A 26,254-nucleotide genomic window follows, 5' to 3' on the forward strand; every position below is an offset into this window, starting at 1 on the left:
TATACATTAAATCCAAGTCTTATTTATAGCAAGATTTATACATTTTTGCACCTCTTCCACCCAAAACTATGTAATGGTCTGAACCAGTGTTTCTCAACCTCAGCAACATTAAGATGTGTGGACTTCAACTCCCAGAATTCCCCAGCCAGCATGGTTGAGAAACACTGGTCTGAACAACCCTCTTTTTGGGGGTTGAAGGCTTGGTTTTCATTTGTCTCTTACTTGTTTTTTTGGTTAATGGACAGTTCTGATACATGGTTTTCCTCCAACCATGTGAGAACTAAGGCTTTGGCTCATAGGACAATTAATCAGGATTGAGAAAACATCAAGCATTTCCTTCTATCCCCATTAAAAATGAGATATTTCCTTTTCAAGGCACTGTGCAATTGAGTTAGAAGAGATTGTACCCCAACCTTCCGGACTGGGGAACTACCAATCTGAATGCCTAAAATGCCAGTTTACAATACTGGCCACAATCCAGCCATTATACTTGGTTCACAATGGGACAGCTTTGCTTGAATCTAACAATCAAGAGAAACAGATCTGTGGGTCATCACGTGCTAGTAGCATCCAAGTCTTTGGATAACCTCACTCAGAAGGTTCATCCAGCGAGAGAGATCAGCCCGAACCTTGGAGGATCCAGTTCAAATGCTACGAAGTTGAGCCTAATAGCTGTATTGGCATACTTTCCTAATATTACTGGCTGAAACCAAAACGTAGCTAAGAGCGGAAGCACCATATTCACTCAGTATACTATTAATATAAAAATATGTAAATTGTAGCCTGTGAAATTCCATTCCTGGAAGGAACGTGGTGGGATGCAAAAAGGGCGGTTGGAAGCTGCGCACAGCATGTCGGCTGCTTCCCTTCTCAACCCGTTAAGGCAGTGTTGTCCAAACCTGGCCCCTTTAAGATGAGTGGACTTCAACTCCCAGAATTCCCCAGCCAGCCATGCTGGCTGGGGAATTCTGGGAGTTGAAGTCCACTCATCTTAAAGGGGCCAGGTTTGGACAACACTGCCTTAAGGAATAAAAATCATTGCAGTTTTACTGTAATTTTATTACACTATGGATTGCCATATGGCTATTGTTACCCATATAACAATCGTCTGCGGAAAGCGGCGGGTAAAAATCTAACAAAAAGGAAAAGATATGTGTTTCCCCCGAAAGACAGCAGAACGCGTATCCCGTTGAAAGAGGAGCCCCGCGGTGAAGCGACCGCAATGGCTTACAGGGGAAGAGACTTCTCTTATTCCAGTTGAAGACGAATTAAAATTGTTTTAACTCAGGGGCTAGGGATGACACGGCGTCGATCGGGCGATCCAGGGGAAGACTGAGTTGTTACTATGACCGTACAAGTGCAACGGGGGCAGGGCTCTAATCCGCAAGTATCTGACCTATAGTAACATTCACGCGCAAATCTCAACGAAGAAGGTAAGAGGACGCCGGAGCGAAGGCTCTGCGGAGAAGGTTTTGCTCTGCCGGTCAGACCGTCCTGCTCCTTCGCGGGTCGACCAACCTTTCACAGACAGGGCAGTCTGAGGAAAACGGTACCCCCTCCGTTGTAACTCGTCCTTTATTACGGCTGCTTGCAACAGAAGTGTTTCAAATGCCCCGATTCTTCAGAAATCCGTCTTGCCAAGAACACTTCTAGCTCGGTGGCAATACTCCGTTAACCAGCAATCGCAGACTACCATCTTCCAAATCCTCCATTCGGCTGTAGTGGCAAAGCCAAGGAAATGTTAATCACTGGTGGCTTCTTTGGCAGCGATGCTGGGATTGGACTTCTGGAGGGAAAGTCCCACGACACCCCCCCCCCCTTCCCCTTGCGTGAAATAGCTGCAGTAACCGCGTCGCTAAAGCGGACAAGCAGAACTCCCCGCCCTCCGAACGCCGAGTACAATTGGCCCCGCCCCCGTTTGCTGAGACCTTTTTAATAGAAGGCGGTCGCGTTCGAAATTGGTGGGGTGGGCGGTTGTCGATTCGCTCGCCGCCTCCCGATCAAGTCCGCCTGTGCTGGTCGCCCGCGGGGAGTTTCCCACCTTGACTCGCCGGGTGGATTTCTCCCCCACCCCATCGGGAATCCGCAGGCCCGCCCAGCACCAACCCCAACACCTCCTCACCATTGGCCGTCGTATCCCATTGCCTCGAGGGTCGTAAAAAGAGTTTTATTCCTTCGCGTCTTGCCTTCATTCCTTGAGAACCCCGTTTTTTTTTAAGCTGAAGCAATTAATCACTTTCCGTAACTGGAAGAAAGCAAGTTGATGAGGGGAAAGTGAACTCAGGAGCTCTTCCTCTTTGATGAGGGGTAAATCCTATTAGTGCAGCTAAGCAATAGGAAGCTGTTCACAGTATAGTCTATGTGTCAGGGTTGAGTTTCAGGAGACATCTGGTTGTTGGTAACTCTAATCTTATACAGCTATATACGGATATGAGGTCTTCTCCATTGACTCTTGTGAACCAAATATTTCAGCTTGATTGACTGAACCTATTTTTCTCCACAATAACAACCTTGTCATAGGCTGTGTTAGGTTGAAAGAGGGTGAATAGCCCAAAGTCACCCAATGAACTTCTGTGGTTGAAAGTGGAGAAGAGTCTGGATCTCCCCATTCCTAGTTCAACACTAATCACTACGCTACACTTCTACTTTCTTCCAAGTTGTAGTTATTATATTCATTCCACTTACACAGAATTGACACCAGCTTGATAGCACATAATTAATCAATACAATACAGACTCGGTGGTTTGCAATAAATATATATATATATATATTCATGGCTACAGTCTCTATCCCTGTTAATTCTGAACCTAGGAAGATAAACTATTACACTTTCTTCCCTGCCTAGTTGAACTCTGCTTAAGGATATCTAGCCAAAACTCTTATTAAGATAAATGGGTGGCACTGCTACTTTATTAGAGAAATTTATGTTTTGTTTTTAATTTCAGATAAATGCTTTACTGGTTAATGACAGAGCCTTCTTGTGTACCAGGAATCTGCTTAAGTCAAGATTCATTCTGTGCTGGCTAACCATCGGGCCTGAGAATGGACGTTAGTGAAATGATTGCCAGTGCTATTAAAAAGCCGAAAAAAAAAGGTGTCAAAAGTAAAAAAAAAAGGTGAATTTGAAGTTATCATTATTACATGAAAACATGTTTGCATTTTGTTCTTGTTCTTGTTTTCCTTTTGGGTTTACCTGCCTTTTATTTTGAATAGATCATAGATATGAATACTTGGTTATTGGCTTTTCCTTTTTTTAAAAAGGAAAGGATTGGTGCTTAAGTCTAATTTGAAGGTTGGGTAACAGGGTAACTTTCTTAGCAATAAGGATAGCTTGTTAATGAAACCAGTTATGTAGTGAGTAGATACATTCTTTATTTCTGGCAATATCCAAACAGAGGTGGGGCAGCCATCTAATGTTTTTGCTTTAATTTGGATTCCTGCACTGAACAGAAGTATGGATTCAAAAGCCCAAAGGATTCCTTCCAATTCTATAATTCTATAATGTGGAACTATCTTTCACTAATCATAAATGAGTGAAAGCTGATTATGGATATTCATCAATACATTTATTTTTAGGACATATTCAGAGATATTCCATTTCTCACTGTTTTGTATTCCAAAGGCTATGCCCTAAAATAACCCTAAAATATTCAAGCTAAAAATGCATCCCCACATAAACACAAAAGCTCTGTAAATTCAAATTAAGTGTCTTGACCTGGAAAATCTCTTGACTACTATTTTCCAGACACTCCAAGTCTCTGAGGACTTTGTTACTGAAAACTGAAGTTTCTCAGTAAAAAAGGAACTCATACCCACCCATATATTTATGTTTTCATGATTGTAGACTAGGTCATTGATAATTTAAAATTGTATACTTCAAAGAATGTAATCCTCACAATTTATTTCCCACTGGAGATGCAACAAGTTTCAATACAATCAATAGACCAAAGCTAAGAAATGAACAACAGTAAATGCAACAAAAGGTACGAACAGAAAACAAATAATAGACTATATAAATATAACACTGCATGACTCCAAATAAATCCTCTTCTGTGAGACATCCTTCCATCAACAAGTACCACTGACAGAAACTTGGCCACAGAATCAGCCTTTGAATTTTATCCAAAATATATTTAATATAAAACTGAATGTATCTGTCAATGTAGTTCAGTCCAAATAAAAATAAGGATTGTGATTATTACATCTTATTACATTATATGCAACTTTTCAAGCCTACATTGTACACAGGAGCCAATGTGAGTACCACTGTTGTCAAGCATAGATCTGCATAGATTGCCTAGGACTCCAATGTTAAATTAGATGCAATTTACCATATCTACTTAAAAGTCGGTTATACTGAATTTAATAGGACTTACTATTAGATATGTCTTTGAAACATCTTAGACTTTCATTTCTCTATTTGCTTCAACAGTATAGGAACGTGAAACATTTCAGGTCAAGGCCCATATTTGTCCTTTTGGTGATGCATCCAAGAGTTCACCGGAAAGTTTGAAAGGCTAGGGCAAAGAAATGGGTGGTTTCAGAACAAAAACTAAATTTCATTTAATTTATAGTAAATTTACTGTAAATGCAATTAAATATAAATTGAGTGGTCATTCCCTATGTAATTAATCATTTCCCCTTTCTGCTGTAATGATCATTTGGGGTATTCTTTGAAGGGCTCTAAAATGCAACTTCTCAAAGGCTCTGTAAGCTACACCCAAAGTTTCTAGGAGCTGCAAACTACCTTTGAACCTCAGACTGTACATCTCCAATATAGTAATAACAGAGTTATGGGGAGACAAAACTACTTGCTGACTGTCCAGCCATATTTTGTGTGATGTGTTAGGTTATGTCTAGTGTTAATTATCAGATTTAATGCTGAGTGTATTATTTTTTTCCTACTATAACTTTTGTTTTACAGTGTAGAATAAGATGACACTATATGTTGGAAGGTGTAATTTAACTAATGGTAACTCTGATACAATTAGCAATATGGTCTTTCAACTATGACATATTTTCCTTCAAATTAAATGATAATATACTGTATTTTACCAATATGAAATCATCTGGAATAAATATTCAGAGGGCACAAGTAGCTGTTGGGGGATGGAAAGCAAGCAAAATTTTCTCCCTCCTTCCAGCAGTGGGATACCTCAAACCCTTCCCATGGGTAGACGGAGTCTTCCATTCATGGGACTTAAAATTAAGATCCAATTTCACGAATTATATTTTGTTCCAAGATTGAATTGTTAAAATGTTTTTCAACCTTTATTTACATCTCTATAAAACTAAAGGTCAGTTTAGTCAGGTTTTCCAAATCCTTGCATATCTTTGGATTTGAAAATATTTGCAGTTCAATATTTATGTCTCAAATATATTTTATGCCTGCAAAAATAGAGAGTACAGACCAAAAAGGTTTCTGCATCCAGGAGCACATCTTGTCAACATCTATTATTTGAAAAGACAAATGTTAAGTAAAAATATGGTTTATTTGGTTTGGGCTTAGTGCAATATGTGAACCCAGCCATATACTGACTTCAGATCATGATTAAATAAATGGCTTGTCTGCATAGGTAATTTCCAGATTCCTTCTGGGAAGCCATTTTTAAAAATTTCCTGGATCAGAATTTTGAAGAACTTAGTACAGTTGAGCACCCAGCTTCTCCAAGCCCGAAAATGCACAGTATTCAAGAAACAATAATTGGCTATTGTGCAGAAGGAATAGAAAATGTAAAAAAAAAAGGGGGGGGGAGCAGGGAGGGGATTGGATGTTGGGAATTTTGAACAGAAGCCCTGAATCTTGCAACATTTGCTCAGGGTTCCACTTAATATATCAGCCCTGTTCCATGGGACAATGTCACGACCAATGTTCAAACTCTGCTGTTTAGTTTGAAAATTTGCCATTATGGTAAACTCTGCATGCTATCATAGTAATAGAGGGTTTTAGTATATTTTTTTAAAAAATTGTACTAATTTTTTAAAAATTTACTAACTTTTCTTACATCTACTAACAATTCCTTAGTTAATTCAAATCTTTATTGTTTTGAAGATTAACTTTTCAAGATGAAGTGCATGCTGAAGAGAAGTTACTTTTAAAAGATTCAACACATTTGTAAGTATATGCACAATGGAATCTACCTGAAATAGCATCTAATTTTATTAAAACGTAGCTTTCCTTTTAATCTTTACTATTAAGCTTATTAAGATTCTTAGTTGATGAGTTTTTCTCTTGTAGGATTTTTTTTTTTTTTTGCAGTTTGTCATTGTCTACCAAATTATAGTATATTGATTATTTATTCAGATATCATATGTCATAATATATAAATGTGATAAATGAATAAAGGACTATTTTATTTCTTGCATTTTCCTATATGTTGTCTAAAATTAAGTATACAGAGAAAAAATAAAGTGGATTTCAATTATGTGGGGATCATTAGATATCTTCCAGATACGATTTTCTTCTTATAATGTTTTATTTTATGTATATGTTTTCAATAATATTTTTGAAAGCTGTTTCAGCGTGCTTCCAACATTTGATTTTTTTTCCCCGTTTCAGAGTCACAGCAAGAAGTACTAGCTATCTTACCTTTGGCTTTGTTTTTATTAAAAGCTTACCTTATCAAGGTTTAGATATAGTAGGAGGTAAGAGAAAATAAATGTTACTTATTTAAAAAAATGTCTGGAGAAACTGTTGGAAGTTGAAGAGTTCTGTGTGCACGTGTGAGCATTAGAGAGAGCAGGGATCTAATCTTAGCCAGGATTAGTGAAACAGGTTTTATACCTATCAATATAGGCCAATCCCAGCCCCTGGTACACAATATCCTACATGTACACATGTGTGAGTGCCTAGGAAGAAAGAGAAAAGGAAATGGTCTCAGATAAGCAATCTTCTAATCAAAAAGCAGCTAGAGCGATTAGCAAAGAGGGGACACAAAGTAAATCCTTAACCCTTTATCTTTATTCCACTGTCCCCTTATCATTTGGAAGGCATGAGGTGCTGAAGAGCCCGTCCCATTGGACTCAAATCTGCAGCAGAAACATCGTTGCCTTTATTTAGTCTTTGCTTTTTTAAAAAAAACGGAGGAGTTCCACAGAAGTTTTGAATTACTGAAGGCCATATTCTTTCCTGGACCCCTGTCCTCCACCACTCCCAACTTGCTCTTGAGAATAGGAGGACTCAATGGAACAGCGTCAGGAAGTGGCAGTAATGACTGAAGGGAGGATAGTAATTTGGCAACGTTTGCCTCTTCCTCTTTTTCTGCAGAGGAACATCTCCTGAGAAGAGCTTGGGGTAAAACTCAGCAGGCTTTATCTTTATTGCCATCTCTGTTTTTCATCTCATTGTGCTTTTTATACAAAACAAAGCTAGAATTTTTGTTTGGAGGTGCGATCTAAAAACACTCCTTTTCACATTCTTTTGTAGCAACCTATAACAACAGGAGTAAAAAACTGGTGCTGATCGATGGAAGAGGATTTTTCAGTTTAGATTTGATTCCTTCTAATTGTACTGGTGAGGTGAATCTATAGATGGACTTCCATTTCATTTTGCATATTTTGTTTGTTGAGATGTACCTATTACATGACTCCAGTATGTCCACTGTAACTTTATACTAGTATTATATTTAATACTTTGATATTCACTCTCTTTTGCTTCATTTCTCTATTGAGTTCTTAGTGCTTTTTAATATTTTTACAATGGAATGTTTTTGCTTTTTCCTGAATTTTTGAGCCCTTTTGGAAAATAAGTTTTCTACCCATTATTGGAAGCTTTCCAGGATTATTGGAAACACATTAATTTAATTATTAAAACATTGAGTCAAAATGAGGTAGGATTAATGCAAATTAATTATATTTATGCATTAAGTTGGTATATGTGTTTTCTACTGATTTAAGTTATCTTACTAGGGAGAGTGGACTATAAGCTATACACACAAGTTGATAGAGAACTAGATTATTCCTTTGTATCTCTGTTTGTGTTCTTGGTAGAAGACAATAATTTATTTACCAGACTGCTAAAAAGGTTAGTTGCTAGTTGCATTTCTATGTTTACTATCCAATAGTTTTCTCTTCTGCTATAGCCAACTTAGAAACACAAGTATTAGTGTCTTCATAGGCAAGTAGTTAATTATTTTTGAGAAAATAGTTTATCTATTCATTTAAAAGACTGAATTTGTTATTAAATTCAGTCTTTTAATCATAATGTTTCTTTTAATATTTTAGTTAAAAGAGAAATGAATTTTCAAAAGTATCAATTCAATTTGGCAAGGATCATCACTTACTCTGACAAATTCAATGTTTACTTTGTTCTGCAAAAAGATTTTGCAATAAAGGTAAGATAATATATTTCCTTACAACATACCTCTATCAAAAGCTCAAGAATATTTTTAAAGTGGACATTTCTGGGATATTTCAAATATAGAGTAAAGAACTAGAATTTCTGATAAAGTTACAACAATGGCTTCAGGTCCTTAAAAGTGATCACATGGTATCTACAGATTTGAGATTAAGATTGATTCATCAAAAAATTGTATTTAGGATGTATTGGACTCCCCAAATAATGTATTTGAAAGGATGAATGTCAGATGTTTGATGCTGGAGGTATAAGAAATTTGAAGGCTCACTGATCCACATGATACGATCATGTGATCATTTAGTATCTTTTGGGGATTGCTTATTAATGTATACTAGTAGATTTATGGGAAAATCTTTAAATGTTAAAGATGCTAATGTAATGTTGAATTATATACCAAAGATTTGTAATTTGACTGTTGATCAGGAATTGTGGTTGTATCAAACTTGGGGGTGACAAAAAGAATTATATTAAGAAATTGGAAAAGTGATATTATTCCCCATGTCAAGGAATGGTTGTTGAAAATATGTGATCTGTGGAGTCCTTGGGGAAAATGTGTGATCTATCTGTTTTGGAAAAGGCGATATTTTCTACCAATCAAAGGATGCAGCAATATGTATTATTATGGCAGACATTCTACATCTTACAATAATATTTTGTATTGTTTCTGTTATAGTAGTGAATTCATTGGTAAACCAGTGACTATTGATAAGTATAAAATATAAAACATATTTTTTTTCCTTCTTAGTCTGTATTTTAAGTTTGTATTTTTAATTTTTTAAGTTCTTTTTTTAAGATTAAAAATTTCTTTGCTACAAAAAATAGATATCAAATAAATTTTAAAAAATCTTAAAATATTTTAAAAAGATAATGTATTTCCTTTCATGATATGAAGTGCCATTCTTAGATAAAAGAATTAATTTGCAAAATTATAAGTATTAATAACAACAATAATAAAAATATTTCCTGTTTTGGACAATTATGGTTAAGAAGTTTTAAATAGTTGAAATATCTATCTGAGCAAAATTGCTGAAAGAGTAAAAAAATATTTTTTGAAGGAAAATTATATTTAGAAGTTTGGAATTTCATATGGAGGGATGAAACTTCATTTAAGCCAGTATTTTTCAAAGGTGGCAACTTTAAGAAGCGTGGACCTCAACCCTCAGAATTCCCCAGCCAGCCTACCAGTTATCAAAGTAGTTACCCCTTTAAAAAACAATGCTTAGATGCATGCATTCAGATATATCCATGTTATACTCTCAGAATTGTCGCATGTGCTATCCTCAGTTCCTATCTATCAGTTAATGCCAAATTTGGGTTAAGATGGCAATGTGTGAAGCTGATTATTCCAATAGCTCCTCTGAGAAAAAAGTCTCCACTTTTATACTTCTGGCCAATTTTATGTTAAAGGAGGTGATTAAAGGCAATTTTAGTTGAAGAAAGCTGAGGGAGTCGCCCTAACTCCAACCTCAGAAGATAACATTACTACAATAAACATTAAGGTACTATAAAAAAATGCTGATTAAAGTCTAGAAAGCTTTTGAGAACTAATAATGGTTGCTTCATATGTTTATGCTAAAACAAATTAAGAGATAAGAGTTGTTACAATTTTCTGTATATAATGGTTTTCACTCATAGAGGCTATGCACAACTTGGTTTGCAACCTTTAATACAGGAAGTTGGGTTAAGTAACTCACAACAGAGACAACTAAAAATTACTGATTTTTTTTATCTTCCAAGAAACTGCAAATAGTTGAGATTTGACCAAGGACACTGAGGTCACATTAACATTTCATCACTGGTCCTTAGGTCCTCCTCCCCTATTTCAGCAAAAAATAAATGAAACTGGGGTGAATCTTGCTGAAGAGCTTGCTCTTGCTGATAATCAAGAGCATGTGAGCTCAGCTAAAGACTCACCCCAATAAATGATAATGTTTACAGATTGGGAAAAGAATGATATGACAACAAATAAAAGGAACTTATCTTTTCACAATGCACTGTTGCCAACTAGATTTGGAATTATTCACAGCAGACAACCTCCTACTCAGTGTTGGATATTTTGGAGAAATTGCAGGAATCTATTAATAAATTAAGTATGAAATGGTATGTGGAATTTCCCTTAATCAAAAACTTTTTAATTGAGTTAAAGGACCTTTTGTTTACTCTCACTAAACTGACTGAACAAATGGTGGAGACATGTGACACAGCTAAAGGGTCAGAAAAAAGAAATAACTTTTTATAATGCTCAAAATTAACAAGTAAACTACTAGTTTCACAAAAGAAAACTCAAACCCAAATGATTCTGACCCAAATACATTATTTAAAAAGTTTAAATTGAAACAAGGACAGCAGAAGAAAAAAAGTAAAAATATAAATAACTATTCAGTAAGTAAAATGGCTGGGAAGCTAAAATTTAACAGACTGTTTAATATTATGGATGCAGCCAATAACAACAAAAGGGAGAAGAAGGAAAGATACCACAAGAAGCTAAGCAAGAAATCAAGGAGGATTTTAACTATAGATCATAAAAATGATAACAGTTTAAGCGCCAGCTCAGTGACAAATGAACCTTGTGACAAGAGGAAAAAGTAAACTGCTTGTCAAACTCAAATAACCATTGATGCAAAACAATGTTTATGCCCTTTAATGTTGGAAGATTCAACTATGGGTTAACTCCAGATGCTGTAAATGTAAGAATGCCATTACTAAGTTGTTTAATATACCCTGGAACCCTAAACCTGTGCCCAATAAATTGGTTTTCACAAATTTCCCAAAACCAAAAGGAATGTTATCTCATTTGGAACAGAAATTGCATTTTGTTCAACTGATTCAACATTTAATTCCATCAATTGCTATAAATATGATCAGTAAGGTTTAGTACTTACTTACTTTTTAATTATTTTAAAGCAAGGATAATTGTTATATTCAAGACACTAGAAATGGTGGATAGCATATTTGAACTCAAGAATTTTATTCATAAAAAAATTATCATATTATCCTGTTTCTACAAAATACAGCCAACTGTATACCATTCCTACAAACCTAAAGACCAGCTAGCCAAACCATCAGGGAAAATAATTAACTAAGCAAATCAAACATCAAAATGTAATAATGTAATGTTTGTCTCTGCCATGGAATCAAATTGGTTAACGAGAGAAACAAAGCACTTGCAGAACAGATTTAATATTGAGTCTGCTTCAAATTGGCAACACATGAGATAGAGGCCAATGAACTAGGCGGTAACTCAGATAATCTAGTGGCCCTTGCAAGTGAAGATCCCAAGTTTATCCAAAGCTTGCTGGTGAATAATTCTAGAAGCAGGAATTGCTGTGCCATTTTTGACAAGGAAGGATTATTAAATCACACTGATGTTGAAGATTGACTATTTTCGGAATATAGTCCTGAGCATTCCACTTTGAAAATAATTTCCTGAAATATTGCTGATTGATTTAATAAGTATAATGATATTTATTTTACTTGATATTGAAGCGATTTTGATATTACTCTGTTACAGGAAACCTGGGTGCACAATCATTTTCATTTTCAGGGTTTTACCCTATCCATTATAAAGGCTATTAGAACTTCCAAGAAAGGGCATAACAATGCAGGTTTAGCAATCCTTGCCTCAAGTGCTTTAAAGGCAGAGATATCCTTAGTAGGGCACTATGAACAATATGCTGGCACAGTCCAATTAAAACTAAAACACTTTAATAATAATAAATATTTATCTTCCACCAGTTAAAACAAGCTCCCAAATCAAACATATTTGGATAGAATTGGAACAATATATATACAATCTGCTTTTAAAATTCCATCATATATATTTTGTGATTCTGGGTGATTTAAATGCCAGAATTGGCCCTAATAACAAAGTGCTGATAACTAAGTTCTCTTACTTATCTGCCAAAACTTGGGCAAGTGGATTGTATGACAAACAGTCTAAAGATCAGAACATCAACTATGTGGGCTCTTGTTTAGCTGGCCTTTGTAATAAGCTAAACTTAATCTTAAATGGTACAATGCACCATGATCATCCTAGTGAGTTCATGTTTACTTCTGGGTGGGGAGCAAATATCACAGATTATTGTTTAATATCTACTTAGATAATTTAATATCAGCCTGAGATCAGATAGTGATCAGCAACCTATAATGTAGCGGCTAAGAATCAGGCTGGAAACCGGGAGACTGTGAGTTCCAGTCCCATCTTAAGTACAAAGCCAGCTGGGTGACCTTGGGCCAGTCATTCTCTTTCAGCCCTAGGAAGTAGGCAATGGCAAACCACTTCTGAAATCTTGCCAAGAAAACTGCAGGGCCTTGTCCAGGCAGTCGCCAGGAGTCAAGACTGTCTCAAAGGCTCCAAAAACAACAACAACCAATGATAATGATGTTTGTCTGACTCAGTGTTATTCTCCCAATGTTCACAAAGGCAATTACAAATGCAAGATTTTTGGGGGCAGAACATTTAAATAATTACTTAGTTACACTTTTAAACTCTACTCAAGCTTTAAATTTTAGATCATGTATAATAAAAATAAATTATTTTAACATTCTAACAAATTTCATCAGTAAAAGTTTAAAATCTGAAGCATCTACTACATCAAATCAAAGAAATACTTGGCTGAGTACTACTTCCAGCTGGTCTGATGTTGGTTGTACCCCTACTAAGAAGAAATTAAGAGCTTTATACCTAGCATACAAAAAGTCTAATTTACAGCAGCCCCTTTTAAGTTATTATGAATTGAAGAAAAACTATAAGATATGCCAGAAGAAACAAGGCAGAGAGAGACTTCTGATCATTATTAATAAATACTTCTCTATACAAAGATTCTAAAACCTTTTGGAATTTAATTTCCAGGACTTTCACTGTTCCCTCAGTCCCAGATTACTGTATACTATCTAAGATCTGTAAAAAATATTGCAAGTCAATTTTTATGGAGCAGGGGCAGCCTATTGTGAGTATAGCAAAAAACATCAGATCAAAGCTACTTACCCTTTCACAGTGGAAATCAATATCAGAGGAAGAGATTGTTGACCTTATTTCAAAAGTAAAATCTGGTAACGCTCCCAGCCAAGTTAATATACCTTTTGAACTCCTTAAACAACATTTACATTTATTAGTGGCCTTATTTACTGTAATAAATAGTTCTGGTCTAATCCCCTTGGGCTGCAATAGGGCTATAATAGTCCCCCTATATAAGAAGGGAAAAATGGAAGACCCTGTCAATCATAGGCCAATTAGTTTGTTATCAATCCTGAGGAAACTCTATGCTAGACATTTAAATGAAAAATTAACCTCTTACACTGAGGAACACTTTGTTTTAACAAATGCTTAGGCTGTTTTTAGAAAAGGCAGATCAACAATTGATCAATGTTTTATATTAGCCTACCTGGCAGGAAAATATTTTATTTTCCTGAAAGGCAAATCATATGCTGCCTTTATAGATAAGGTCACTTCTGATTCTGTTAATAGAACCAAACTTTGGACTACGTTAGGGAATTTAGTTCAAGACAGGTGTCTCACATGTTTCATACAGACATTAAATCAAGATAGTAATAATGCAGGTTAAATGCAAAAGAAAAAGTTTACTTACAGGTGACTTAATAATGAACAAAGGTGCGAGACAAGGTTGTATTCTGGCCCCCACACTAATAGCCCCCACACTATTTAATATCTGTGTCAGTGATCTGGAGACTATATTGCTTCAGGTTGATGGGCAGTGCCCATTAGTAGCCAAAAGGAAAATGTGTGCTTGTTATATGCTGATGATGCTATTTTTCTTTCACATACTAGGTTAGGTTTGAAACGCCTACTTCAGGCACTAGTTAAGTATTGCCAAGAAAATCAATTACAAATCAACTATGATAAAACTAAATTTTTTTTTTTTTTAAACAAAAAACAAAAAGGGCATCTGGAAAATTCAAGATCATATGATAACACAACTGAAGAAATTTAGTGATCTGGGCATTTTATTTAATCATGCTCCATCCTGGCAATTTCATTGCAAGGCAATATTTCTGAAAGTAAAATCCATTATGATGGCTTGCTTAAATATTTTTATTCAAAAGGGTGAGGAGATTTGTTCCTGCAGCAATACATGTTTTTAATGCAAAAATTGCACCTCAAATTTTATATAGAACTCTAATTTGGATTACGTTTGTCAATAAGAACATAGCTCAACTGCAGGTGAATATTTGAAGATCTCTTTTAAATGTTCCAAGTTGTGTTCCAAATGCTGTTGTTCTCCTGGAAAATGGGCAATGCCCTTTAAAAACAAAGGCTTGGTTAAGTACAGTTGCAAACATATGATTTTTTTTTTTTTTTAAGGAATGATTCCTTCATGAAATCCCAAATGATTCTTTGGTAGATGGTGGTGTAAACGGGTGACCCAAAAGATTAACTAGATCGGCACTGAACCAGATTATTTGTTTTCCAGGGCTATGGCATCAGCTTTTTTTGTGTTAAATGAAGATTATGGGATAATTCAGTACAGGAATTAATGGCAAAAGCAAAGTGCTGTGTTCACCTGTAACTTTTGGAATTAATTACAAATATATATTTTTAGCTCCCTACCTATCTTAATAGTTTACATTTAAGAAAATACAGAATAGCTCTTTCAAAAGCCAGATTAAATGTGTTGCCATCAAATATGCTATATGGTAGATTTCAAAAGATCCCTATCTCTCAGAGATTTTATCCCTGTAATGGTATTGATCTTGAAACGGTGGATCATTTATTTTATTTTTAATTTTACAAGAGTTTTTGGCAGGATATTATCTGGCCTGTTTTAAAGTCAAGGCCAGGAAGAGATATTTATGAGTATGTTAAATTTTTGCTTGCAGGTGAAAAATCCTAAAATTACAGACTCAACAGCCAGATTTTTAACTATGGCTATAAAAACAAGATCTTTAGTAACACATCAGTAAGCTAGAGTTTTAAATGTTTTATGTAATATTTATCAATTATTTTACTTGTCAAACTGTTTTATATAATGACAAATTTTAGATTATATTTGTAATTTGCTATTTGGGTATTTGGCCATAAATAAATAGTGCCAAATTTTAATAACCATCCATAGTCATTTGCGTTTCAGGAAATAAAAAGATTTATTTATTTATTTATTTATTTATTTATTTATTTTAATTTAAGAGGCCTTAATTGTATGTATGTATTTATTTATTTATGTATTACATTTGTATGCTGCCCATCTCCCCCAATGGGTGACTCTGGATGGCTCACAATTAAAACCAAAAACCCAAGCCATTAAAAAAACAATACCATATAAATAATTAAAATTAATTAATCAATTAAAATCCGACTATACAACAACCGTATACATAAATGCTAACATAGTATGGCATGGCATGACATGGCATAGATAAGCCATCAATAAACACATAAACCCCATTTACATACCATTTAAAAGATACAGTCAAGAGCCCAGGATGTAAATAAGCAGCCTGGAACACATTCTGTCTAGGAGCCAACACTGAGATAAGCAGGAAACAGGAATTATTAAGCAGTAACTTAATCAAGGAAGAAGCCACATCTTCACAAGACTGGCAGGGCAAGCTACTCTATGTAATTTAAAGAGCCAACAAACTCCACTCTCCCTCACACTGACAATGTTACCTAGCCTGATAATGAAATGTCTGCAAGAAAACAACCAATCTCAGAGAACACTGAGAACTCAACAATTCTCAGGTCACCTGGAGCTCTAGAAGTTTTATTTTAGAGATAGATGAGGTAGGAAGCTTCTGAAAGGTTATCAGGTACATAGTTAAATTCTTGGGTTGTCGCTTGTTTTGTATCCCATTAAATTTTTGATACATAGATTTGATATCAGTAATTGTTTCTTAAGGTTTACAACAAGGACTATGCTGAAATATGCTGTATAGAAAAGCCAGATTCAGGACGATTAACATTTATATCATTTAACCCAGTGAAAGATGAACTCATCAGTGGAGGAATCACTGGCGTAAAGGTGATGGTTTATCTCATGTTTATTATAGATAGATTTGCTTGTTGCTGAAATGATCAGTAATATGAGAAATTGCATATTTTGGGAAGTGATCTGTACAAAATCAGGATATATTAAATATTTTGCCATTTAAACCTCTCATAGGTTTATACTTTATCACTGATATCTGTGTATTATCAGAATCTTAGGATGTTTTTCTTAATAATTTGCACTTCTTTCAAGCACTGTTGAATGCAGGAGTTCCATTCAAAACCAAGAACTATCTGGCCAACAGAAATATAATTTCTGTCTCTCTGTTGACCTATTGGACTAGTAGGCTTAGTGAAAGAAGAAACGTTAATGTTCTACTACCCTCCCATAGAAATGTTTATAATTATATGAATATATTGTCCATCAAACAATTATTCTGAGAATAGATTGGTTTATCTTTCCAAATTAGATAACAGAGTATATCATATACTTCCCAGAGAAACACAGGGACTGGTGAACTACAGTCAAGGTAGTTGCCCATGCCATGAATTGGATCTTTTTTCACAGATCTCAGTAATAAGTTCTTTTAAAATCCGTAAATGATCTCTGTTGCCTCTCCATAATTCCATTATGTCCCAGAAGTGTGTTATACTATTTTTTTTTTAAATTTCTGGATATCCATCTCAAATATCAAATCACAAGCTGGTTTATTTTTATGTATATTTAGGTATACTTATATATATATATATATGTATGTATATGTATCTATATTTCTTTCTGTCTCTTAGACTTGGAAGTTTAAAGAAAAGAAGGGCCCACTTGAGACTAACCCCATCCCAATGTACAATTACGGCCTTTTCCTTAGGTACATTATTTATTGATCTGAGCTTTGAACTAGATACTATGTAGCTATGAGCTAAATCCCTGAAAATGTGTTTTATTATACTTTGTCACATATTATTTAACTTAAAAAAAACGTGGGAATATGGAGATGAGAAAGCTATGTCTAACTATAAGAATATGAGACAAAATTAAATTCATCTGGTCATATTCACTAAGTTGGCAAAACATTTTGAACTTAGAATGGCAATTTTGGGTATTCTGACTTCAGAACAAATGCCATGTGTTCTGAGAGTTTTGTTCTGATCTTGCATTTTGCGTGTTGAGTAATGTAAAATTACCTTGAAGCAGAACCATTTGCAGCCTTGAAATTGGCCATTTCAGGTATACTGTGCTCTATGCAACATGTATGGATTTCAAAAGTTTTGTTTCAAGTTTAGAACACCACTTTAGAACAAAAACAAAACCCAGGAGCGTTCCTCCTCTGATTGCCAGATGCGAGACCCTATTTATTAAGTTGGGCACTAAGAAGGATCAGTTGGGACTGTTGCTGTTGAACCAGCCTCCCAGCTGCATAGCAACCTCCCTGCCTGAGGTTCTTGACTCCATGGCCGGGCTGGTAGTGGAGTTCCCCAGGCTTATGGTCTTGGGGGACTTCAACTTGCCTTCTCTGAGTGCAGGGTCTGAGGTAGCTCGGGAGTTATGATAGCCACAAGCCTGTCTCAAATCATCCAGGGCCTGATGCATAATAGTGGTCATACGCCTGACCTGGTTTTTCTGTCTGAGCAGTGGCAGGTTGTTCTGGAATTGGGGGAGATACTAGTTTCTCCTCTATCATGGTCAGGTCACTCCTTGGTGAGCCTCTAGTTCTCTGGCACCACCCTCCTCTGCAGGGAGACTAGGCCTATTAGATTGGCCTGTCCCAAGTGAATGATGGACCAAACTAGGTTTCAGAGGGAGCTTGGGATTGTTCCGGAAAGTTTGCTACACAGTCTGACCAGTGTAGCAAACTTTGGACAGGGGCGATCTGGTCCAAAGCCACATGGAATGGGAGAGCAGCCACGGCTTTGGACCAGATCACCCCTGAGCATCCTTTCCATACCTATGGTTTCCAGAACTCTCTGTGGTATACGGAAGAGTTCAGAGAACTAAAAAGGGTTAAGAGATACCTATAGCACCACTGGTGAATGACGAGGAGCAAAAATGATCGAACATGAGCTAGAGCCACTATCAGAGCCTACCTCATGGCAGTAAGGGTGGTGAAATATAATTATTTCTCAGCCTTTATTGCATCCACAGATAGCCGCCCAGCAGCCCTATTTTGGATGACCCAGTCTCTCGGAGAGAGTAATAGTGGGATTCACCTACAGGGTTGCTGTGAGGAATGTGCTGTGCATCTCATGGATAAAATCACTCATATCCAGTCTACATTGGACTTCAGCTTTAGGGCAGAACCAGTGGAGGGTATGGGGGCTAAGTCCTGCATGGTTATCTGAGGGGAGTTTGATCCTGTTGCACCTGGGGAAGTGGACAGAGCTCTTGCAGCTGCTAGTTCAGCCACTTCTGTGTTAGATCTATGTCCCCCCTGGCTGATTAAGGCTGCCTGGGAGGGGATGCATGATTGGGTATTGAGGCAGGGGGTGGTTCTGCTGGCTCTTAAGGAGGTGGTACTGCACCCTCTCCTCAAGGGGCCATTGCTTGACCCAACCAGTCTGGACAGTTTTCGTCCAGTCTCCAACCTCTTCCCTTTTTAGGGAAAGTTGTGGAAAAAGTTACTGTGTGGCAGCTTCAAAGGACCTTGGATGAACTGGATTATCTGAACCCCCTTTCAGTCAGGGTTCAAGCTGAACTACAGGACTGAGATGGCATTGATTGCACTCTTAGATGACCTCTGGTGGGAGCAGGGTGGGGTAGTTCATCCATCCTTGCTCTTCTTGACCTCTCAGCAGCTTTCAATACCATCAGTCATGGTATCCTTCTGGACAGCTTCAGGAGTTGGGAGTGGGTGGCACTGTGTTTCTCCTTCCTCTGGGGTTGGTTCCAGTCGGTGTTGATGGGGGAAGACATCCAGCCCACGGCCCCTACTTTGTGGGGTGTCCCAGGCTGGGTTCTCTCTCCTCTCCTATTTAACATCTACATGAGACTACTGGGTGAGGTGATCTGATGGTTTGGGGTGAGGTATCATCAATATGCTGATGATACCCAGCTTTATATCTCCACTCCAGGCTGCCTGACTGATGTCCTGGATGTCCTGTCCCAGTGCCTGGAGGTTGTAGGGGCCTGATGGGGCACAATGCACTTCAACTCAACCCAAGCAAGGCTGAGTGGCTTTGGGTATTTGGGCCTTCCAGTGACAAGGTTTTTCCATCTTTGGTCCTGGATGGGGTGGCACTACCCCAGATGGCCCCAGTGTGCAATCTGGGGGTCCTCTTGCACTGATGGCTTCTGGTAGAAGAGCAGGTGGCAGCCATGGCTAGGAGGGCCTTTGCACATCTTTAGGTTGTGTGCCAGTTGCACCCATTCCTGGACCAGGAGGCTTTGCTCACAGTCACTCATGCCCTCGTGACCTCTCATCTGGATTATTGCAATGCACTCTACATGGGGCTGCCCTTGAAGAGCATTCAGAAGCTTCAACTGGTGCAGAATGCAGCTGCATGGGTAGTAAATGGTGTCAGATATTCGACACATGTAACACCACTACTGTATGAGCTGCATTGACTGCCAGTGTGTTTCCAGGTGCAATTCAAGGTGCTGGTTATTATCTTTAAAGCCCTTCATGGCTTGGGACTGGGTTGCCTGAGGGACCATCTTCTCCAGTTGTTTCTACCCATCCAATTCAGTCTGGCAGGGTGGGAATGTTATGGGCCCTGACAGCCAAGAAAAGTCATCTGGTGGGAACTAGGAGATGTGCCTTCTCTGCCATGGCCCCTGCCCTCTAGAACATTCTCCCTTCAGATATTAGGATGACCCTGACTGTGTTGGCCTTTTGTAAGGTCTTGAATTGTTTTAAATTGTTTTATGTTTTTACTATTGTTCACCACCCATAGTCACTTGTTAAGATGAGTGGCTATAGAAATCAAATCAAATCAGATCAATCAATCAATCAATAGCACTCCAGCCGTTTCATATGTTGTTCTGGCAGAACACAATCAATTCAGTTCAGTTCTCACCTAGAATGCAAATTAATAGTGTGAAATTTGATCTTTAATTAGTAGAAATGTATTGCTATTGTTACAGTATTATTTGTAGGTTTGTAGAAAATTATGCTTTCACTTGTTAAAATGCTGGAACTCTTTCCTATCTGACTGAAAGAATTCTTTTTTTAAGAAAAACAAATTCAAAGAATGTTCATGGCATTTTCATAATTCAATGTTCTGATAATATTTTGAATTATAGTACAGAATATCCACACATGGGGAAGAATTGGTGTACAAATATGGATTTTGATGTCCTTATGCAAAGATATTATTGCTTTTCTGATGGTCACTTCTTCTGTTATGATATCAATGGGAAATTGCTACTTGAGATACCCAATGCACATCAAAGTTCAATTCTCTCTTGTGTCTACTCATCTGATGTTAATATTTTGCTTACTTCTTCAAAAGACAGTGAAAGTAAGTTGGCACCTAAAAGCAAAAAATATATTGACCTAATCTTTGTATTGACTCGGTCATTTTAAAGAACTTCTAATGGTGTTAAGAGAAAGTAGGGATGTTCATTAACATTATGGAATTTTCATTGTTTAATCAGTAAGACCATAAAAACAGAAAAGTGATATTTTAATGTATTATATCTCTCTAATATACAAACCACTCTCTCACACACATACATACAAGTATATGCATATACTTATACCCTGTAAACCTTTCAGAGACTTGAACAGGAACAATGGGTGACACCTCAAAAGATAAGGCATGATTATGCTACCTTTTTATGCAGTGAAGAGGGGCAGATGTATAAAAACACTCAACAAGATAAACTTTAAAAGGATTTATAGAGATGGCATGGATTGGATTGGCTTGATTCCAGTTCCTAATCTCTTCTAACTATTCTACTAGCCCCATGAAAATTTACAGTTTTAAAAATCTGTTTTCTCCTATGAGTTCTAATGTGGCATTAACTCTTAAAAGGAATATATATTACAGTTACCCGATAAGAAGATGAGGTTTTCCCCCATGTATTTACCTGTAACTTGGGGAGGGGATCATCTTATATTCCCTGATAAAAATAGAAAAAGCTATTGAAAATAAAAGAAAGAGCAAATTATTGTAGACTTTTATTTGGAAAACTGTGGATGATTTTCAATATTAGTTTAATGATTAGCTTCTGCTTGGGGGAAGCAGCTTGCCTAATTAATATTAACCCTTTCTCTAACATCTAAACAGGGTTCCTGGTTGGTTTCTTCTCCTATCCAATGAACTCTTCCTCTTGCCTATGGCCATCCAGTTTGTCCTCCCCCCCCCCCGCACCTTTCCCTTCACTTCCCTGTGCAGTTACCTCTTCCTTTCGTCCCACCTTTATTGTTCCATTTCCGTTTCCACTTCTTTTTGACTATTTCTGCAAGAAGGAGGGAGGAGAGTGTATGTATATGCATATACTTGTGTGTGAGAAAGAGTAGTTTGTATATTAGAGAGAATGGTTCGTATTGCAGATTAATTTTATGAATAGAGTACTCTATTTTACAGGGAATTAACTTCAGTAGTTACTAAAGCATTTTTTTTTATCCTGACCCCCCCCCCTTTTTTTTTTTTTACTATGGCTTTTAGCACAGGTGTGACATATGGATATATTTATTGAAAAAAGGGAAATCTCCAGGATTGATTATGGCTGAACTTTGCAAGCCAAGGTTGACAAGCTGGGCACTGAATAGGACATTTCTCTGTATTTATAATTATTTTTTCATAGAAACATAGTTTTGACAGATACCTCAGAGGTTTTCTAGTTTAACACTACTTGCTCCAGGATCTGCTAAAGCATTTCAGTTGGCTACCCAGCCGCTGTTTGAAGATCTCTAGTAAAGGTGAACATATTTCATGAGACATGTTAATCCATTGTTTCTCACCTTCAAGAGGTGTCTTCCAGTATCTAACCTGAATCTACTTCCCTGTAGTTTCAACATATTGGTTCTGATCCTGCCTCTGGAGCAATAGAAAACAAGTCTACTCCTTCCTGTATATGACAACCCTTTAGACATCTAGACTACTTTCATACTTCTTTTCAGTCTTCTCTTCTGTAGGCTAAATATACTCAATTCCTTCAACTATGACTCAGAAGACTTGTTTCCAGTTCCCTTACCATCTTGGTAGCTAGTTTTTCAATATCCTTTTTAGATTGTGGAATCAAGAACTGAACATAGTATTTCAAGTGGAGCCTGGTCATGGCAGAGAAGAGTAGAACAATTACTATCCATTATATGAACTCTTCCTATTAATACATCCCAAGACAACATTTTTCTTTTTAAAATTTATTTGTAGTTATTGATATGCCATCTACACAAGCAGTTCTATGTGGCTTGCAATAGTATATTAAAAACATTAATATAATACAAATACTAAAAATCTTTTTTTAAAGGGATTCTGTGTCAACTGCAGCTTCCAGATTGTCTTCAATGGCTATATAATGGGCAGTAGGAATAATCTTGAGGAACAGGAGGAAGAGCTGCAACCAAGGCACTGGTTAGATAAAAAATCTGAGCCTGAGGCAGAAGTGTAATTTGAGTAAGCGTCACAGACATGATCCTCCCTAATTCTCATGAAAATAAAGGGAGGGAGGGGGAAGCTCATTCAGACTTGCAAGATTGATGTCAGCCCTTCAAGGTAGACCAGACTAGGTGCCAGAGTTATGAATTCTCATGCTACTTTATTGTAAGGTTACAGGTAACCTTACTGGTACATGGAATGTCAGAGCCATGAACCAAATTTGATGTTGCCAGTGTGAAGACTGAACATTCTGGGAATGAGTGAACTGAAATGGGCCACTTTCCATCAAAGGAGCTATAGATCTTCTAGTGCAGATGAGGAAATCATAGAAAAATGGAGTAGCTGTTGTTAATAACAAAAGGGTATCTAAATCAGAACAAAAACCTGAAGGTAAGGCAAGCCAATCAATATTATGCTGACCCAAGTCTTAGCTCCAACCACAGAAGCAGAGGAAATAGAAGCTGATCAGTTTTATGACAATTAATAGTACCATCAAAACCAATATACTATTTTAGGATATTGGAGTGCTAAAATGGAACATTAATATCTGGAATAATGGGAAAATTGGCCTTGGTCTACAGAATGAAGCAGAAGCCAGAAAGTTCTGCCATGAAAATTCAGCATTTATATAAAATACATCCTTCCAGCAATCAAAATGCTGACTTGCAGAGAAGAAATGGAGTTATATCTAAATAAGCAATACAGAGAATTTGAGGATAATAATTGAATGGGAAGGACAAGAGCTTTATTTAAGAAAAATGCAGCAATCAAGGAAACTTTCATGAAAAGATGAAGGCAAAGCAAAAGAAGATATAAAGAACAGCTGGCTATCTATAGAACTGTATAAAAAAGATCCTGGAATTAAGGAAACACATAACTTTTCCCCAGATTACTATCATTAGGCAGAGGGAAACTAGCCTTTCAAGTTCTGACCTGGTCTGGCCCATGAAGTCTCCCACTCTTACGTCCTTTTCTGAGGCCCTTGTTAGAAAACTAGGCCTTCATCACCTAACTACTACCACTCTGGATCTGATCCAATGCCCCAAAGGCAGACACTGTCACTCAACATTTGTGATAGAAGTAGGTTGTATAAAAGTTGCATCTATTAAGTGACACAGGTGCAGCTTTTGTATATCCTGCCACTGAGCAAAGTTGAAAACTTCTGTCTGTATGAAAGTAGACGAAACAATTCTCATTTATTCTTTTGTCTAAGGGCTGATTCTGTTATCTGAAGGTTATCTGATTTGCCTTTGGGAGGGGTTAATCTGCCCCATTGCTAATGCCATGCCCAGCTGGTGTAGCACCTCGCTACCCTATCCATAATGGGAAGAGAACTTGCAGTTACTGCTGAAGCCCTGATTGTCCCTGTAGTCTACTTTGCCTGAACCTTTGTGATATTGAGAGTTATGTCTGACTCACTCCCTGTCACTCAGTTTCCACTCAGAGACATCCTGGGGCAATCTCATGCTTGTCCCAAACTAAAACCAGTTTGGATCAAACATGCCTTTGGAGGTATTGTCCGCAGATCCCTTGGCAACCACCTTCAACTACATTCAACCATACCATAGCAATGGTGTCTGTCTTGGCAGTATCTGAGCTTCTGAAACAGCGATACTCTTAGGTGGGCTGTGGTTATGCTTAGCTGAGCATAGTAGTGCAAGCTGTCTTGGAAGAAACTTCCAATGCTGAGTTCTTATTTTGAATTGATAAATGATTCTGCTTTGAAGCCAGAGTAACAGAAGAAAGAGAGGCTTAATTTAGGCAACCCCTTTTAAATGGGCTGGGGCAAACTTTGGGGAAGTGTACTAGCTAAAATGGCTCACTTACCCAGGCTATTTCTCTCTGGTGTGTAGGGAAATCCATTCCCCCATTGCATGAATTTAAGAGAGTGCCTTGGTCTGCACCCATATCTGTACCAAGAAGATAAGGACTCGTCTCTGGTAAATTAGATCCACCTTTACTCCAGCTTGTTCTTAGATCCACCTTTACTCCAGCTTGTTCTTCATCTAATTTATAACCCAGTGTTCCAGCTTATGAAATGTGCACAACATATAGTTTGGCTGCAGTTTTAATAGGGCTATCATTGTGAAAAGCTCTTTGCACTCATTATATTATCAAACCAGAGATTAAATAGCCTTCTAATCATTTTATGTTGGTTGTTCAGCAAATCAGATATAAGAGGAAATTCAATATACCCTTTCTCCATAATAATTGGAGAATTAGAATGGTACAATGAAGATACCACATAATTCCTAATCCATTAGAGGACTGCTCAGGTGTTAACAATGTATGCACAACTGAACGCATGAGCATCATAATTGAGCAGCCATTTCTTTCTCCTAATGATTATCTCCACAGATACAGCATAATTGTCTACAACAAGTAGCCCCCACTAACAGAGATATAACCCATGTGAAAGTATTCATGTGTACAAGAAGGTTTCCTGCCACAGACACAAGGAGCTCTATTTGAGGAGGCTGGCTTTTCAGGGGTGTCTCCGTTGTGACTTGGAAAGGGGAAGGGCTTCTATCAGAGCTCTCAAGTTCAGTTCTGCATTCAAAAGTACCATTTGTACAGGGCACTTGAATTCCTTAATAAGGAAGGAGATGGGCCTTGGATTTTACTCTGCAAAAATTCTCAGTGTAGAGCAATGGGATGTACTTTTCTCTTTGCCCCTGTCACACACTCCACTGAGATGGTTCCTTAACCATACTGCATCTACCCTTGTCAAAATTCAAAACTATCATAATGTATTAGAGCCATAGAAATCTTTCATGTGCTTCTTTATGAGATGCTGTTGATCAGCTACATTTTTTAATTCCTCAGAATTAAGACAGACAGAAAAAAAGGCATGTGTTTTTAACATAGAATATAACATCTTCTGTTTCAGGAGTGAATACCAGTTGGTTATGAAAATCATGTATTTTAAAAGTGATACATAAAACAAAAATAGGGTCTGACAGTCTTCATTTTTTCCATTGGCTTCAGTTCACAGGCCATAAGCCTTTTTGTTGACATCAGAAGCTCATACAGTATGTTTGGCTACCCTGAGCCTTAAGATACTGGGAGAAGCAGCTTGAACAGTCTTCTACAATGCTAGCCAGTTGTCAGCCCTGCTCTTCTTGTTTCCTCCCCTCCTTTATATTCATTAATTGTAGGTGTAATTAACTGAAGGAACTTCTTAAATCTCAAATCATGGAGGGAAAAGTAGGAGCTTTCTATTTGCTTGAATGCTGATAACTTGCAAAAAGATATGGTGAAATGAACTAGGTCAATATTTCCCCACCTGAGCAACTTTTATATATGTTGATTTCAATTCCTGGAATTTTCAGCGATTAATATGTTGACTGGGGAAATCTGTGCATTGACATCCAAATATGGAAGCTAGCCAGGTTGGGAGCACTGATCTAGTC

General features: G+C 37.1%; 1 protein-coding gene across 1 annotated transcript in view; it reads left to right on the top strand.

Moving 5' to 3' along the window:
* The first annotated feature begins 3,042 nt into the window (after nucleotides 1-3,042).
* Nucleotides 3,043-26,254, top strand: part of LOC112540307 (uncharacterized) — a 93,478-nt gene continuing 70,266 nt past the window's right edge. The window contains exons 1-8 of the mRNA XM_088134692.1: nucleotides 3,043-3,116; nucleotides 6,053-6,115; nucleotides 6,560-6,645; nucleotides 7,427-7,513; nucleotides 8,224-8,333; nucleotides 16,213-16,335; nucleotides 17,091-17,167; nucleotides 20,539-20,756. Coding sequence (XP_087990818.1) covers nucleotides 3,043-3,116; nucleotides 6,053-6,115; nucleotides 6,560-6,645; nucleotides 7,427-7,513; nucleotides 8,224-8,333; nucleotides 16,213-16,335; nucleotides 17,091-17,167; nucleotides 20,539-20,756 — 838 coding nt within the window. The remainder of the gene's footprint in view (nucleotides 3,117-6,052; nucleotides 6,116-6,559; nucleotides 6,646-7,426; nucleotides 7,514-8,223; nucleotides 8,334-16,212; nucleotides 16,336-17,090; nucleotides 17,168-20,538; nucleotides 20,757-26,254) is intronic.

Source organism: Python bivittatus, unplaced genomic scaffold, assembly GCF_059951505.1.
Source record: "Python bivittatus isolate LINGU-HERP-01145 unplaced genomic scaffold, Pbiv_v1 ctg000080_np1212, whole genome shotgun sequence".
NCBI classification, from domain to species: Eukaryota; Metazoa; Chordata; class Lepidosauria; order Squamata; family Pythonidae; genus Python; species Python bivittatus.